Raw genomic sequence first — 16,583 nt, forward strand, 5'->3', positions numbered from 1 at the left:
TGCAAAATTCACTTGAATTCCTGTATTTTTAATTGCTCTGGTTGATGAGAGAGAGAAATTGGGATCCTGTTATAGAGGGGCCTGGAGGCCGGGGTGTCGGCGAGAGCCGAGAAGCTGAGGAAAGGGAGCCATGAAGGGTCGTGGCACGGTGAAGGTTGACCGTAGGCCTCCTGCAGAGTAGTCAGTGTTTCCTAAGGCTCCCATTAAAAATTCTCTTAGGCTTTAAAAAGAGAACAATGTAAAATGATGTAATTACTAGGTTAATCCCCCTGTGCTGCCTGGGGAGAAGAAGAGGCTGTCCGAGCCTCCCGCGGCCCTCTCGCTTCCCACTGAAGTAACAGCTGTGAATCCCCTCAGCAAAGGGCAATGAGATTTAAATGGGGGTTTTGATATTTAAAAAAGTGCAGTGCAACATAGCAAATTTCATTAAAGGATGTTTATTTCTAAACAGATACGCGTTTCTAGAGGCTTTTCAGATTCTCCTTGTCTCTTCGGGGTGCCCAGTACATTAGCATAACTTGAGCTACCAAGCACGTGAAGAGCAGTGTCAGTCAGCTTCTACGTCTTGTGCTTTTCTGTGTCCTGTGTGAAAGGAAGCCTGTTCTGTTGAGGCTGAGTTTTCACCCGTGACCCTGCAGTGCTGTCTGAATGACACGAGTGCTGCGGCGCCAGCCACTTTGGTGTCTTGTGGAGGGCAGCACCAGGGCTGGGGGGGGGCACGCGTTGAAAAAGAGGTTCTCCAGAGTGTGCGTTATTCTCTTATTCAGCATCAGCCTGTTAAGTCAAAGCTTACTTTGAGAAATAAATGTCAAAATATAAAGCATGATAAAAGAAACACGTTACACGTTTGTAAATGTGGTATTTTGGGTTTACTGAATCCTGATGTGGAGACTTTGGTACCTAAGTCAATAGATATGCGCTTAAGACAACAAAGTTCCTCAAAATAAGAGGAAAGTGTGGGTATCCAAACCAGACTATAGGAAAGTAACTTTGTCTACTGAGACTGCATTTTTGGCCCTAATGGAAGTAAAAAAAAAAAAAAAATTTTTAAAAATGAAGATTTTGAAAAAGCTAAGCTAGGTATATGTTTTTATATGTTTAATTGTATCTTTGCAGCATTATGTGAATTTGGAATGTAGTTAGTTTAGGAAGCCAGACTGGAATGTTTAATACTGTATGCAAAATATATTCCTACTATTCTAAAATAGTTTAAGTGATTTGTTCTTTTCTGCTTCCCTGTAGATTAAAGCAAAAAATTATGACAAAGTGGAAAAGGTGAGTCCTATCAATATATGCGATATATACCTATAGCAAGAAAAAAATATCTTCTGATTCGACTAACTGAGATTGAAAATAACTGTGGCTGTCTTTGAATGAGCTATTCAAAAACACAGGAAATATCACTAAAGTAGATTTTGTTGTTGCTACCAAACTAATCAGTGAAGTGAGCAGAGGAATTTCTCTGTTTAATTCTTTCCAATTTCCTTGCATAGCATGAAGGTATTTTTGTCAAAAAAATGAGTAATTTATTCTTTCTTATAAATTTTAGTCATAATTATCAAAATTATTTTATTTCATACTGTATAGCATTAAAAGTAGAAACTTAATTCTGTATTGGAATCCTGATCACATCTTCTTGATGTATTAAACAGTTATTTCAGCGATGCCTTATGAAGGTTTTACACATTGATTTATGGAAATGTTACCTTTCCTATGTACGAGAAACCAAGGGGAAGCTACCTAGCTACAAGTAAGTTAACAGAGTTACTCTGAATTATTCTAGTTTTATAATGACTCTCCTCTTGATTTTTGACTAAGGGGTGGGGAAGAACACGAGTCTCACACCTGCTTGGGACCCTTGTAGCAGAGTGGTTTTGGGGTGGTGGTGGTAATAATATATAATTTGCATTTTGCCAGCATTTTCTTTAAAGTTTCTGTAATTAAGCTTGCTGGGTAAAATTTCTTGCTCCATCTGGGTCCATATGTAGAGGTGGGACAGCAGCGGGGGACCATCTGGAGCACCCATGCTGTTTCCCTGCAAATGAGATTGGTGTTTAAGCTAATCTGAAATATGCTTCCTTCTCAGACAGGTCTTTTGCTATTCTCCCCCTTAGTGCCCTGTTTAGTCTCCACAAAATTCAAAATCGATTCCAGTTGAGGTACTATTTTTGAGTAGTTAATAGTAAATCAGTAATTAGAGTAAGTTTGGGAAGGCCTACTAAGCATAAAAAATCAGGGTGTCAACATCTTTGGGGCATGCTAGTTTTCATCTCTTCTCACTTACTAGATTTTGCCTGTGTATAGTCCTGTGGACTGAGTTCAGTCCTCCTTCTTCCTGCTTGAAGTTTCAAAAATAGTCCTTCAGCATCTACAAGCTGTTTCTTTCCCAGCCCATCATAATTTCTATGTACTTCAACCATTAAGACAGTCACTGATGCATAAATGAAAAAAATGCAGATTTTTTATTTTTAAATACTGTTTTCAAAAAATTTCTAAAAGTATTTTCCTCCTCCCATCCCTTACCTTTCCGTCATTTAACTTTACTCTATTTTTTTCCCTTTAACGTGGACAAAAAAGTAGTGAGGTAGTGAAAAACTTCTAAGGAAAGGAAACTGGGAGAAAAGTGGGACAGTGTAAAAGCTATTTTCATTGAAAATTGAGCAAGTAGAAAAATTCTGTGAACATTTTTAAAAATGTGAATCACATTTTTTTGGGGGGGGGTGGTAGAAGATTATATGAAAGATTTTGGCCATTTTCCACACAGTGGAATTACTCCTAATTTTCCCATCCTTTCTATGTTCTTAGAGAGTTACAAGGTTCAAGAATTTCTGAGAGAAAAAGGAAACAACAGGTTGTCAGCAAGGAACATTTAGAGAGCATTTGGTTTCTATCTTTTCAACTTAGAGTGCACTTCGCATGCATGGATTTCCACATACTTGAGGAAGGGGGTTCTTGGGAGCGATTAGTATACAATATTGCCACCAATAAATGTAAACAATTTTCTCTTAAAAATAAACCTAAATTCAGAATTTAAAGATATCCAAATGCAAATTTTTTGCTCTCAACTATTGCATGATACTTTTCATTCCTCAAGGTATATTGAATTTGCTGCACAAAAAAATGCTCTTAAATAAAGATTTTTCTAAAATACTAAAGAGTTGCTCTATGGTCTTTGTGGTTTGTTCTTTTCCTCAGAGAAAAAATGGCTCAGGCATATGATTTTGCTCTGGATAAGATTGGCATGGAAATCATGTCATACCAGGTATGTTTTTTCTATGAAAACACATTTAATTTCTAACTTTATATCAAGTACAATTAAACATTAATTTCATTATATTTAATATTTTTTCTTGCATAGATCTGGGTGGATTACATCAATTTTTTGAAGGGCGTGTAAGTACCTTAAAAGAATTTATTTTAAGTTCAGTTTAAGTAATGTTGATATTCGTACTGGTGATGGTCTGTAACAGCTGACATTGATCTCTCTCCCCACTATTTAGAGAAGCAGTAGGATCTTATGCTGAAAACCAGAGGATAACAGCTGTCCGTAGGGTTTACCAGCGTGGGTGTGTGAATCCAATGATTAACATAGAACAGCTCTGGAGAGATTATAACAAATACGAAGAGGTAATCAAAAACATTAAATCTGATTGTGACATTAAAAAAAATAATCTTATAATCAAATATAGTGCCCAAATTGCATCCACTAAATAATTACATATAAAAGAGATGATTGGCAGTGTAAAAAACATTTTGCGTGTGCTATGTACCAAAACACCTGTAGCAAAACTGTACAGGTACCTGACTGATAATTTTTTTTTAATTATTTTAAAGATTTTGTAGCATACATTTAACTGTCCTATTCCCCAGTTGGCCCATCTGAATTGCTAGTGAATTAGAAATCACTGTTACTAATGGCAGAGAATATATTCAATGAAAGCTGGGGCAGATCAGTTGGCAATGGGGGCTTGCTATCGCAAGGAGGCATTTCCCTTGTTCCAGTTGAACAGGGTAAAATGGCATTCAGCTGTGATGGTTTGGATTTGCTCCATAGTATTGTCACATGTTCTCAAGAACTTTTAAAATGCTCGCCACCATCCCTCACCTGAAGCCATTACAGCATCAATTCAGGTGAGTCTGCTGCCACACTGTCTTCAGCAAGCGCAACCTCAACTCATTGACCCTGCAGGCTGATCTGTAGCTGCACCTCCGTAGTGTACTTGTAAACACTTTTGGTAGCAGCCTGTTAACCTACCCCACTCACCGCAGGTAAGAATGCAGAACCGAGAATAAATGCCTTGGTGCTCGGCACCGTCGAGGAGACACCTTGGTGTGGCACGCTCCCTCATCCCGCATGTTGCACCCAGCATTGCCTGTGCTGGCACGCGATGGGTCAGCTGTGCACTGTGCAGGGAAGAAGGAACAGTTTCTCTTCCCTCGTTTCTGACCGTGCCAGTTGTAGGGTTGCTGACCTCAGACGTGAGACACCACTTAGCCAGCAGGAGCACCTCCTGGCACCCGCAGCCAGCAGTGTGTCCCGCCATAGCTCATCACCAGCTCGGTCCTCAGCGGTACTGCAGCTGGCTCGCTTAGCACCAGGGAGGGTACCGAATGACATGCCTTCTCCATAGGAAAATCCGATGGTGCTGCCAGAAACTTCCCTGTAAGCCTCTCCCACACAGTAAATGAAAGCTATCACTGCTTGTTTCTACTGGTTTCATCAATACATAGGGAGCCTGTCAAGATGATAGCTGAAACCTGGCCTACATTTGTTCTGTATCTTCTAGTTGAGGCTGCTTGGTTGGCACCTGTCACGCAAAACAACATCTCAGGCGAGGGCTGGTGGCTGCTGGGACACGGGTCTCTGCAGCTCGTGTTCAGCTTGCAGAACATGCTGGCGCGGAGTAAGACAGTGCTGGGCACCAGGTCTCTTAGGGGGAAACCTCATGTGTAGATCTTGGTACAAAAGGCCACTGGGTATTTGCTGCAAGTGCAATACTCGTGGGTAAAACACTCTCCAGCTTCCCTTCAGCTCAGTCAGTAGTTACTGGGTAGCAGTATCTGCCTGTCAGCTGCCAGCACCGTTAGTTAAACTAAGGGGCTAAGTGGGCCATTGCTGGGTTTATATTCTAACTGGCCCAGATAGCTTGGCGAGGGTCCAGATGGGGCCTTTCTCTTGCTCCTGCCGCAAGGGATCAGTCCCCAGCTCAGATGCCAGCTTGGAACAGGACTCAACACTGCTCACGTTGCTCAAAATCCTGGCAAGTCACTTCAGCAAAACCCACCCTGACTTTTGTGAGCACAAGAGTGGTTGCTTATCCTGCCATCAGAGCTGCTCCTTGAGGTTTGGTTAGTGCCTGGGAGCCCGCTGCCTGGCCTGCGTTCCTGGCGTCGAGTTGTGAGCTCTGCCTTGGGCTGGATCCCTCCTGCTCTGGAGGGCTCTGAGCGCACACGGGTCCTGCCCCTTGTCCTTCTCTGGGGTGCTTGGAGCTGGCAAAGGTACGCATATGGCCATCCCTTGCTTCAGGAACAGAGAGGAAAAGGCAGAGCAGTGAGCTTTGACTTCAGTCTCCGTTATTGCTTGTCAACGAAAACTGAATTGCTCCTATGCTGTCCTTGTGTTCACCCAGTGAACAGCAGGCAGCAGCGAGGCAGGGAACTGTGACTCTGCCTGGGCATTGACCATGATTTTAAAAAATACTAGTTCAAAGATCCATTCTTTCCTCTGCTTTCTCCCCCATCAGTTTTATGTAAAGTTCATTGCATCTTGAAAGCTGTAAGCGATAAGATTAAAAATATACTGAGATGTTTTAGGTCATCTGATTTTCTGTATTGAATGTGTTCCTTCGCAAATACGTTCTTGCCCCTTTGTGATATGTTTGTGAAGAAATATCCAGAACCTTTTGAGATCAGTATTTTAAAATAGCTTTGACCTTCATGCTCCCTTTTGCATCCTCTTTCAAGTTATTTTCTGAATAAATTGAGATTCAGGAATTCCACGTTGAAATTGCATACTCCCAATTCCTTTTTTTCACCCTTTTCTAGGGAATCAATATTCACTTAGCTAAGAAGATGATTGAAGACAGGAGTAGAGATTATATGAACGCACGACGTGTAGCAAAGGTACAAACTTCTGTTTACTTTTCTTTGTTCTATTTAATTCTACAAACTAGCTCTAAATTTGGTTCTTATTTTAAAACAAAATGTGTGTTAGATTAATGAGGTAGGTACACTGAAATATTTGTATCAGTTTCACAAAAAATAAACTAAGTTTTTTAGTTTTTTGTAGGTTTAAATCTGGTGTTCAAAACATTGTTTCCGTTTCAGGAATATGAGACAGTTATGAAAGGCCTGGACCGCAACGCTCCTTCCGTCCCCCCACAAAATACCCCACAAGAGGCTCAGCAGGTAGACATGTGGAAGAAATACATCCAGTGGGAAAAGAGCAACCCACTACGCACAGAAGATCAAACTCTCATAACAAAAAGAGGTAATTAGAAACTGCTCTGGGCTGTGTAGAATTGTATTTCTTAGCTCAATGAATGGCCTCCAGTGTAGATAATAATGTGTTTTAATGTTCACGGATGGTGCTTTAGCAGAAATCAGTCAAGATTTTTTCCTTGCCTGTCTTGAACTGTGTGGGTGTGATTTTTAAACAATGTGTAGTTTTTACTCAACTCAATCTGAAAGCAATACATGGATTTGGGGTACAGTGCTGTAATCGTATGCCACTGATCTCATTAGAGGTCACAAAATGGTGGATCACAGCCTAACATTACGGCTGATGTTCTTGGATGATTTCTGTTTCTTCCTCTGTGGATGAGGCAGGGTTTAGCTGCTGGTTAGGATTCATGAAGTTCCAGATGATATAAAAGAGCTGCAATTGTGATTGTTCTATTCAAAGCCCATTAGTGTTAATGGTGTTTTATTTATTCACTGTTTTCTGTATTTCATTGTGCAAGGTAGAACTTTTTCTGCAGTAATATACAAGGAATATTTCTTACGTTTTTTCCTCCTAGTTATGTTTGCCTATGAGCAATGCCTTTTGGTTCTGGGACATCACCCAGATATCTGGTATGAAGCTGCACAGTATCTTGAGCAATCTAGTAAGCTGCTAGCTGAAAAAGGGGTAAGGAGATTGCGGTTAGTTTTCTTTCTCATTTAATTGCTGTAATGCAGTCTACTGTTGTTAATTTTTCCTCAAATACTTAAGAACCAAGGGGGGGGCAAAAAGTCTCAAACATCTTGTGTCATGTTCAGAATTTTAAATTTGGGGCTCTATTACTAAAATCTATTTATTTATTTATTTTGCATCTGGGATAATAACATTTATTAAAAAAAACTATTTTCCTGTTGGCCAGATTTAGGTTTGGGTTTATTTTGTTGTGGTTTATTTTTTTGGCTGTAGTGATTTCTCAAGTACTGGGGAGATGAGTATCTTTTTATTGGAGCATTGTATGGGCACTCAGTGGAATTTTTCATGCAGAGAAGATATTCCATAGATGGGCCTTCACTGTCACAAGTGTTGAACAATTATCGTATTTATTTTATAACAGGACATGAACAATGCCAAACTTTTCAGTGATGAGGCTGCTAATATTTATGAAAGAGCGATCAGCACTTTACTAAAGAAGAATATGCTTCTTTATTTTGCATACGCAGATTATGAAGAGGTGAGCCAAAACAGTGATGTACTGATATTAAAACACAAAGACATCTCTCTTCAATAATGTCATTTATTTGAAGCATACTGAATACACAGACTCTCTGTACAATTACTTTGCTGATTTTTTCTAGCCTTAACCTCATTCAGTGTTTCTGAGACTGAGCTGACAAAAGGGGGAGAGACAGCCTGAAGTATTAGTTATAATTCTTTTGAAAATCTAATGCCTTTCCACTTAAATATTAACTATTTTTCAAACAACTGTGAAGTTGAAAGACCGATCAATTTACATTTACTGGAACATCAGCTTCTTCATTTTTAAAATGGAGGAAAAGAACACCTTTCCTGTCCAATTTTGGGGGATTTAATGTTTGTGTAGCCATGGCTACCACTGTATCACACAGACTTGATGAGTAATGTCCCAGCAAGGGTTGTTTTTGCACATGAACCATCAGAAATGAGGACAATTTCCCACTGATCATATGAGGACTATAGAATCCTCTGTAGGATGTATTTTGCCCATTTACTGTAACATGAAAGTCTTTGCAGGAAGATCCCGAGGACAAAAGCCAACAAATCTTTGCACTTAAAAGAAAAATCCTTGGCTTTCAGTGCAGCCTCTTGTATCCTAAACATACTGGCTATTAAAGTTTTTAAAGGTTGCACCATGCAGCTTGGAGGGATGCAGCTGGCAGTGAACAGAATGGATTACTTGAAATGTGTAGGTTTTAGAGTGAAGGTGGTCTTCCTACCTGCTCTGCGAGTTACCTTTAGTTGAAGATGAAGGAAACAGTCTTCAAATCCCAAATACCTAAAATGTCAGTTCTGCTGCAGTACTACAAAATTAGAAAAAGACAACAGAGACTCTAGGGAAGCATGTATGTAGTAAGCACTAGTAAAAACAGAATGTGGAAAGTAAAGAAATGACTGCACAAGACAAAAAAATGCATCAGTTTAAAATGATTGACATATGTAGTGTCAAACTGAGGAAAAAAAGAAACAAAAATTTTATTTTTTTTCTTCAGATTGATTTTTGCATTCTCACAGGTGGTTTTTAATGGTATTACCAAGCATTCTGTATTTCCTTCTTATTTACTTTAGAGTCGAATGAAGTATGAGAAAGTACACAGCATATATAATCGACTCTTGGCTATTGAAGATATTGATCCCACTCTGGTAAGATGATCTTTAGTACTGAGTTTTTCCACATTTGCATAGACAGTCACCTGAGTACACTCGGAGAATGGGGAAGTACTTATATGAGTTTATTGGGTCACAAGGATGATTGAGCAGGTGGAGTACTGAGATGACAGAATTAGATTAAAATTTCAGCAGGGCTGATAATTAGAGGCTTTAATCCATTCTGACACTAAGTCACGTGCATATTTCTCCTCTGTGTCTTTTGGAGAATCTCTTAAAACAAGTTGTGAAGATGGCAGATGTTAAAGATTTTATGAAGCATCTCATAAGAATTGGTGTATGTGTTGTTGGCCCAACTAAAATTTCACTTTGCTTCTCCTTAACTGATTAAAAGCACGTTGCTTTTGCCCATTGCCCTCCCTAAAGTAATAAATACCTTTCTGTGTATGTGTAGTTTGCAAATAAATTTGTAATGCACCATGTAAGTATCAAAGTTTATTGCTGTACCTCTACTTATGTAGTAAACAGCATGGTTCATAGTGCCAGCTGTGCTAGTACTGAACAAATGGTGTGAGAACTTAACCTGCCCTCAAAAAGTGACGTGGTTTATAGACATGACAAAGCATGAGAAGGAAGAAGAAGGTCTGAGGTCTAAAATTAAAGAGGTCATTGTCAGAGGAATGGTATCAATTTACTGACATGTTTATTCATTAAGCTCAGAATCACAATGCTTTCCTAACACACATTTTCTGAGAAAGCACATACCAGTTCCTCCCATTTGAGGAATGCTGTTATTTGTGATCTAATTCTGAGTGGAAGAATATTAAATTCCAAAGAAATGCAAATCACAAATTGGCCAATGAATTAAATAGCACATTCGTTATTTTTTGAGTAGGTATAAATACTTGCAGATAAAATGATTTGTGGTTTGGATCCCATAATATACAGTAAAATACTTCAATGGTCTTTTTGCCTACTCTTTAACCTTATAATGTCTCAACTTTATTGGAATATTGTCATTTTTGTAAGTCCTTAATTTTCTGAAGTTAGATTTATCCACTTATCCTACCTTGAAAAATATGTTTATTAACTATTGCTGTTTCAGGGGATTGATCTTAGGTATTTTCCATTTTTAAACCAAGTATATAAAAAGCTTTACCTCAGTATTTATAGCATTGTGACACAGAGGCATAACACAATCTTGTTTGTTTATATTATGACTTCTTAGCTGTATTTTGTGAGTACGGATTATTCCAGATACAGCCAAAAAGTCATTATATCCTAGTGTTCTTTGTTAGCACTGATACTATATAATATTAACATGTATCTTAGGTTTATATCCAATATATGAAATTTGCAAGGCGAGCAGAAGGCATAAAATCTGGAAGAATGATATTTAAGAAAGCAAGAGAAGATGCCCGAACCCGCCACCATGTCTATGTTACAGCAGCTTTAATGGAGTATTATTGTAGTAAGGTAATTCTAGCTGCTCCGTTTGGTACTCAAAAATTGTGGGAGGGTGTGCATCTCACTGAAGCTAATAAGCTTTTTTTTTTTTTTTAATGTTTGCAGGATAAGTCTGTGGCCTTTAAGATTTTTGAGCTGGGGCTGAAGAAATACGGGGACATTCCAGAATATGTACTGGCATATATTGACTACCTGTCTCACCTTAACGGTAAGCTTTAAATGTTGAGACAACTAATGAAGCATTAATCTGCCTTCTGTGAGTTTGGGTCCAGGCTGAGTTCTTTGTATTTTACTTTTAATTCTTCATGAAGAGCAATAAAACCTCTTCATAAAACTCAGCAGTTAATTTGAAAAAAACTGCTCTTCTGTCCGCATTGAAATTCCAGAAGTGTATTGACATTAGATCTTGTTGCTACTTAATAGGAAAGTGAACTTTCCGAATTGGTAACTCATTTGCAGTGCAGCATTTCTAAAGCATCCGTTGTGAATAATGGGAAATATGCTGAGAAACTTTAATCCGGGCAAAAAGATCTGGGGGGGGTTGAAGTTGGCATGAGAGGAGTGATGGATGAGTTGTTCCATGCTAGAATTAGTTGAAACTCGTTCTTCCCACATAGGTGAGAAGAGTAAGATAGAAAAGCAGCTTTGTGGACTAGCTCGAGACCATCCTGCAGGAGAGCTGAGGAAGCAGGACATGGGCAGGGGGCCCGGGGGCTGCGGAGCCCTGGGGAAGGCAGCGGGGGCAGGTGCCTGCCTGGGGCTCGCTGGTGCAGGAGTTCATAGCGACGTTGGCAGAGACCTGGGCTGCTGTGGGGAGCAGGGGCTGACTGAGACCGTTGTGTGGAACTGTGGCAGTACAGGTTTTGTGGGGAGCTCGGAAGGGAGAAATTAAGAGGCAAGAAGCAGTTGTCCTTGGGCTCTTCCTCTGCCGACTCGCGTCTGCCACATACCTCGGAGATATTCAGATTTCTTCTGGTGTTTCTTCAAGTGTTCAGTACCTTACCTCAGTATTTGTGGTATAACAACGAATAGGGGTAACACAAGCCCTTTTGGTTTTTAGTATGAATTGCTAGCTGAATTTGTGAGAAAGCCTCCATGTGGCTGGGGTGAGTGGTGGCTGCGGGCAGCTCTACTTCTGAACCTTTGAGGACATTTTGTAGGCATCAGGCACATGAGTTTCTCCTGGCAGACTACAGTACTGTACCTTTTTTGCAGGCTCTGAAAGGTTGAATAGATGTAGAGCTTTGTTCTTCTGTCAGTTGTAAGCATAAAAATTTTTTTCAAGTCAGGATATATTTAAAGCTGCAAGAAATTATTATAGGTCTACAGGAGCATATGAAATACCTTTCCATAGATCACCGTCACAAAAATTTTCTCAAAACTCATAAGTGCATTGCTCTCTCTTAGCAACCTGGCAGGCTTTACTGAAGGGGGAAAAAAAAAAAAAAGGATCATGGAAGTTCAGTAAATGTAAGATACGGTAAAATACTTAGTAAGTGAGGACAGAACCTAGCAGTTTTACAAAACAAACCAACCAACCATTCCTTTCCTCCAGTTGGCAACATACAAAGGCTAACTGCTAATTGGGAACCAGGTCTAATAATTTTTGAAGGGCTTCTGAGGAACATACAACAGAGAATTACATTGACTGAAGAGCCCAATTAAAAAAATATTGAGATGTGCCATTGTGATCATTAAGAAAAACTGAAAATACAACAGAGATCCTGAAGTTATGTCAAATAATAGCTGTGCCATTATAAAGAACCTGTATTAGGATTGGTTTGTTGCTACAATAAAATGAGATTTGCAAATAACAAATTCACAGTAGAATTTGACATTGTTAAAGTTTTATGTAGGTGTTCGGATTTTTTTCTCCTTACTGAAAATCAGATCAAGGTATCAGAATGTCAGCCTTTTATTTAATTCAGTGTACGTGTCGAAATGATTTTAAATTGTCTCTAATATATTTTACTCAGTGTGACTTTTTTTTTCCTTTCTGTTTTTAAAGAGGACAATAATACAAGAGTTTTGTTTGAACGTGTTTTAACTTCAGGGAGCCTCCCACCTGAGAAATCTGGGTATGTCTGCAAAAGCAGTTTCACTACACTAAAAAAGATACATAACCCCTTTCAACTACAAAGATCATAAAGAAGTAGAAAAAATGAGCAGGACAAAGTTAGCTAAAGATGTTCCGACCCCTCTCAGTGTTGTCTAAAATAACAGCAACTGTGACAGATATGTGCAAGTTCCTATCCCACTTGCAGTGAAATTCATTCATTGATTTTAACATCTCATTGAGACAGGATTGTTGAGGACAGAGTGCAAAATCCTCCTGCTGGGTAAGGATTCAGTAGTTCTAGCAGGTGGCATGGCTAATGAGACATATCACTCGGTGCCTGCTTTAGATAAATGGGGAGAGGGAGCTGAGGACATCTTTCATTGACAGAGCATTACGTTGCAGAAAGTGAGTCAGGAATTTATTGAGGAAAATGCTGAATAGTGCCCAAAGAACCAAAAATAAAATAGTGAAAGAACCAGAAAAGTCTTGGATTTGCCACTCACTGGCACATTTTCATTACCACTATTTGAATTTATTTCTCTAGAAGATGGTTAACAACCCCTTTGCATTCCAAGCATTTACCATTATTACTCCGGTAGATGCAAGCATCAAAACTAAGAAATGAAACACTGTACTGCTGTCCGTGGTCATTCTACCCTTTAATTCTCACCTTTTGTACGAAATATTTTATGCCCATTTTTAAAGCAAGAAGAAAACAAAATAGATGATTTAAAAGCTGAATCTTCTTCAAAGGCGAACTCCAAATGAAAGTTTAATCAAGTCCAAAAATATGGCCAGATATTATTCATGTTACGCGTGAGATTTTGCACAAAGAAACAAGCAAGGACTACATAAATTTTGGGCTACATAAAATTCTGAAGTATTGCGTATTGTGTTTTAGGATATTGTTCTTGCCTGCTAGAATATGCTAGGCCATGAAGATGAATTAAATCATATTCTATATTGAAAAATCCCTCACATGCGGGATCAGAGTGAAGTTCTGTGTAGCAGTAGTAGTAGTCTGAGCAGTCTGTGCATCTTACGTTGATAAAAACCTCAAATGCTGAAATCATTTACCCCAGCAATCTTTTTCTTTTCATGACAAAGGTCTACTGCAGAGATAAGCTGAATGTGTAGTGTTTAAAGTCCTTTATGATCCACTAGATTGAAAGTTTTTACAAAAATATATAAGGTACTGGGAAAGTAATGCATGCTACAGGTGCATTGAAAATAAATACTGGAAGTGGTAATGTGTTCCCAGATTTACCTCATCTTGTGAATTTTTATAATTGGGATTTTTTTCAGTAACTCTTTCTCCTTCAGCAATTGTCTGTTTATTTTTTTCTTTTACAGGGAAATCTGGGCTCGGTTTTTAGCTTTTGAAAGTAACATTGGTGATCTAGCTAGTATACTGAAAGTCGAAAAACGGAGGTTTACAGCATTCAAGGAAGAATATGAGGGTAAAGAAACAGCCCTGCTCGTAGACAGGTATAAGTTCATGGACTTGTACCCTTGCTCTGCAAGTGAACTTAAGGCTCTTGGTTATAAGGTAAGTGGATAACAACACTTAGATTCATTTTTATTCTTTTCAGTCGTAGCAAACTTAAGCAGTTCCTTGTTTAGCACTTCTCTTACTTTTTTTTTTTTTTTTTTTTTGCTTGACAGAAAAGTAGGTAAAACAGGCCTGGTGTGCTTCCCCCTTGTCTTCTTTGTGTCCTCTCTAGCAGGTTTGCTCTGACTACTTTTTGGCACTGTGCTTCAATGAAAGTAAAATCGGGCTTTTACTTCTTAACTTATTTTGATCTTGAGGCATGTTAACTGGAACCCTGCTGGAAAAAGACAGCAAATGAAAGCATAGGGCCAGAATGTTGTAACTCCACCCAGGTTATACCAGGGATGAATTTAACTTTCAGTCTAAGACTCAGACAGAAACTGAGCTCATTGGGTTCCCCTGGGACAGTATTGTTGGGCAGCAGTGCCAGGCATTGTGGGCCAAGTGCAGAAAGGGGCAAGAAGTATGACAAACAGATGCAACCTCATGCATTTGTATTTACCTCTCATTTTTCCATTGAAAAGTTGATGTGTTAATGACATCACCACTCAGCTACAGGCCTCTGCTTTGGACTTAAACATGAGCTCCTTCAAAAATAAAAATTGTTTTTGAAGGTAGGAGAATCAGGATGAAAGAAATACTGCTGACTGCCCTTCCGCTCCAATTGGCAGAACCTCTTTCCCTTTGTTGAGAGCTGTATCAAAAGGAAATAACAAACTTGAGTCCCAGTGATTCCTACAAATGACTGAGGAGACTTACCTGTAGAAATCACTGGCTGCCTGTTTTTTTCAGTTGCTTATTATGGTCTAAGTGCTTAAATGCTGCTATTTGGAATTTAAATTCTAGGCCAGAAGCCTGTAGCTGGTGGTCTCCCATTTCAATTCTGACCACATGTATTTTAACTAGTATTTCAGTCCTGTGCAAGTCCATAAAACTTTGGTAAACAATTAGATGTTGTGTTTCTTTGTACCAAGATGTAAAATAGGCTGACAGAGCAGCAGAAAGCAGCTCTGTTGGAGAAACTGTTGTTGCCCATTTATGTGAATAGGAAGTGAACCTTCAATTCCTAACTCAAAAATAGTGCCTCGACTTCCGTTTATTTCTTATACAAAAAAGTAATTTCTGTAAAGAAAGAAAAAAGTCACTGAAGTCAGCAAAACAGCTGAATTGTTGATCTTCACAGTTTTAAAATAATCTGACAGGTGGAAATGAGTCACATTGAGCCATTGAGTATTTTTCTTTCAAAGTAATCATGACAAAGATAGTTTGAAGTTACAGGTATGCTTGCAAGAGCATATGTCTTGACAAATGCATGCTAGGTGGTGTACTTAAGATTATTCAGCCCTTGGGCTGATTTCTGTTGCTTGTCATATGCCAAAATATAAGAATTTGAACTGATGCCTTGCATGCCTGCTAACTGCCATATGCTTGCTTTCTTTTCCAGCTAAAGCAGTCTAGGGAATGAAATGAGGGAGAAATGACAGTTGTGAAGCTTAGTGGTCTGCACCTGTTCACCTAAATCTTTTTAACCTAAAAAAAAGGAGCCATTCAAAAATGATAAATACAGTCCCATTTTGTAACAAAATGAAGTGTTTCTATTCCCAGCTGAACAGCCCCACTGCAGGACTAAAATGTACGATGACAATATGCAAGTTTTGCCCAGATGGTCTTCTAAGAGGACATCTGTAATTATAATCACGACAAAGTGAGAATAAGTGACTTGTCTAGAGAGATGTTTTGTTCTGTAATTTAAACAAGCGATACTGCCAAGTTCAGTGCTGTCTAATTGGCTTTTGCAGGATGTCTCTCGTGCCAAGCTGGCAGCTATAATTCCAGACCCTGTGGTTGCACCGTCCATTGTGCCTGTTCTCAAAGATGAAGTAGACAGAAAGCCCGAATATCCAAAACCAGACACTCAACAAATGATTCCATTTCAGCCAAGACATTTAGCACGTAAGTCAAATGTTCAGTCCAAAGTGGTTATAGATCACCTAACAGCAAGATATTAACTGGGATGTTTAGCAAACCTAATTGTAGAGACTTCCTATAGTCTTCTGTCACCTAAATTTGTACTTAAATTTTAGGCTGTTGTTTAATTGGATTGCTAAAGGCAATATGTACAAGTAGTTTGGGGTCTGGTAAATGGTAATAACCTGTTACACATGCTGCTTATGGTCTAGATCAGTGACTAAACAGTATGTAATTAGTAGAGGCAAAAGTGACAGGGTAATAATTATTTGCACCAAATAATAATGGTGTTAAAGCAATACAAGTATAGCTGTCTTGCACTGGATTCATATAGTTTTTCTTCCCACAGCTCCAGGTTTACATCCTGTACCAGGTGGTGTATTTCCTGTTCCACCAGCAGCTGTAGTTCTAATGAAGCTTCTGCCACCTCCCGTTTGTTTTCAGGTTTGTTTTTAAGAATTCTGAAAACTTTAAAAAAATTATACAAGAGATTCTGTTTTGACAGAACCATGGTATGTATGCACTCTATTCAAAATAATCTACAAAACTTTTTTTTTTTTTAAACAAATCAGGGTCCCTTTGTTCAAGTGGATGAGCTCATGGAGATATTTAGAAGATGCAAACTGCCAGACAGTAAGTTGTTTGTTCGCTCTGGACTCTGTAGCAGTGCTGCATATGACTTTGTTTTACATATGGATATTACTGTCTAAAACCTAGACCTCATTTATAGATGC

General features: G+C 38.9%; 1 protein-coding gene across 2 annotated transcripts in view; it reads left to right on the forward strand.

Annotated features, from left to right (window-relative positions):
* The window catches only part of CSTF3 (cleavage stimulation factor subunit 3), a 50,613-nt gene that overhangs the window by 32,256 nt on the left and 1,774 nt on the right, over window positions 1-16,583 (forward strand). For both annotated transcript variants that reach the window (XM_083837886.1, XM_083837887.1), the window contains 17 exons: window positions 1,243-1,275; window positions 1,653-1,750; window positions 3,196-3,262; window positions 3,359-3,393; window positions 3,501-3,627; window positions 6,046-6,123; window positions 6,328-6,490; window positions 7,020-7,129; window positions 7,557-7,673; window positions 8,765-8,839; window positions 10,136-10,279; window positions 10,376-10,478; window positions 12,279-12,348; window positions 13,683-13,878; window positions 15,681-15,834; window positions 16,199-16,293; window positions 16,422-16,482. In XM_083837886.1, the coding sequence (XP_083694012.1) occupies window positions 1,243-1,275; window positions 1,653-1,750; window positions 3,196-3,262; window positions 3,359-3,393; window positions 3,501-3,627; window positions 6,046-6,123; window positions 6,328-6,490; window positions 7,020-7,129; window positions 7,557-7,673; window positions 8,765-8,839; window positions 10,136-10,279; window positions 10,376-10,478; window positions 12,279-12,348; window positions 13,683-13,878; window positions 15,681-15,834; window positions 16,199-16,293; window positions 16,422-16,482 (1,726 nt within the window). The remainder of the gene's footprint in view (window positions 1-1,242; window positions 1,276-1,652; window positions 1,751-3,195; window positions 3,263-3,358; window positions 3,394-3,500; window positions 3,628-6,045; window positions 6,124-6,327; window positions 6,491-7,019; window positions 7,130-7,556; window positions 7,674-8,764; window positions 8,840-10,135; window positions 10,280-10,375; window positions 10,479-12,278; window positions 12,349-13,682; window positions 13,879-15,680; window positions 15,835-16,198; window positions 16,294-16,421; window positions 16,483-16,583) is intronic.

This window comes from Anser anser (assembly GCF_964211835.1).
Source record: "Anser anser genome assembly, chromosome: 5".
NCBI classification, from domain to species: domain Eukaryota; kingdom Metazoa; phylum Chordata; class Aves; order Anseriformes; family Anatidae; genus Anser; species Anser anser.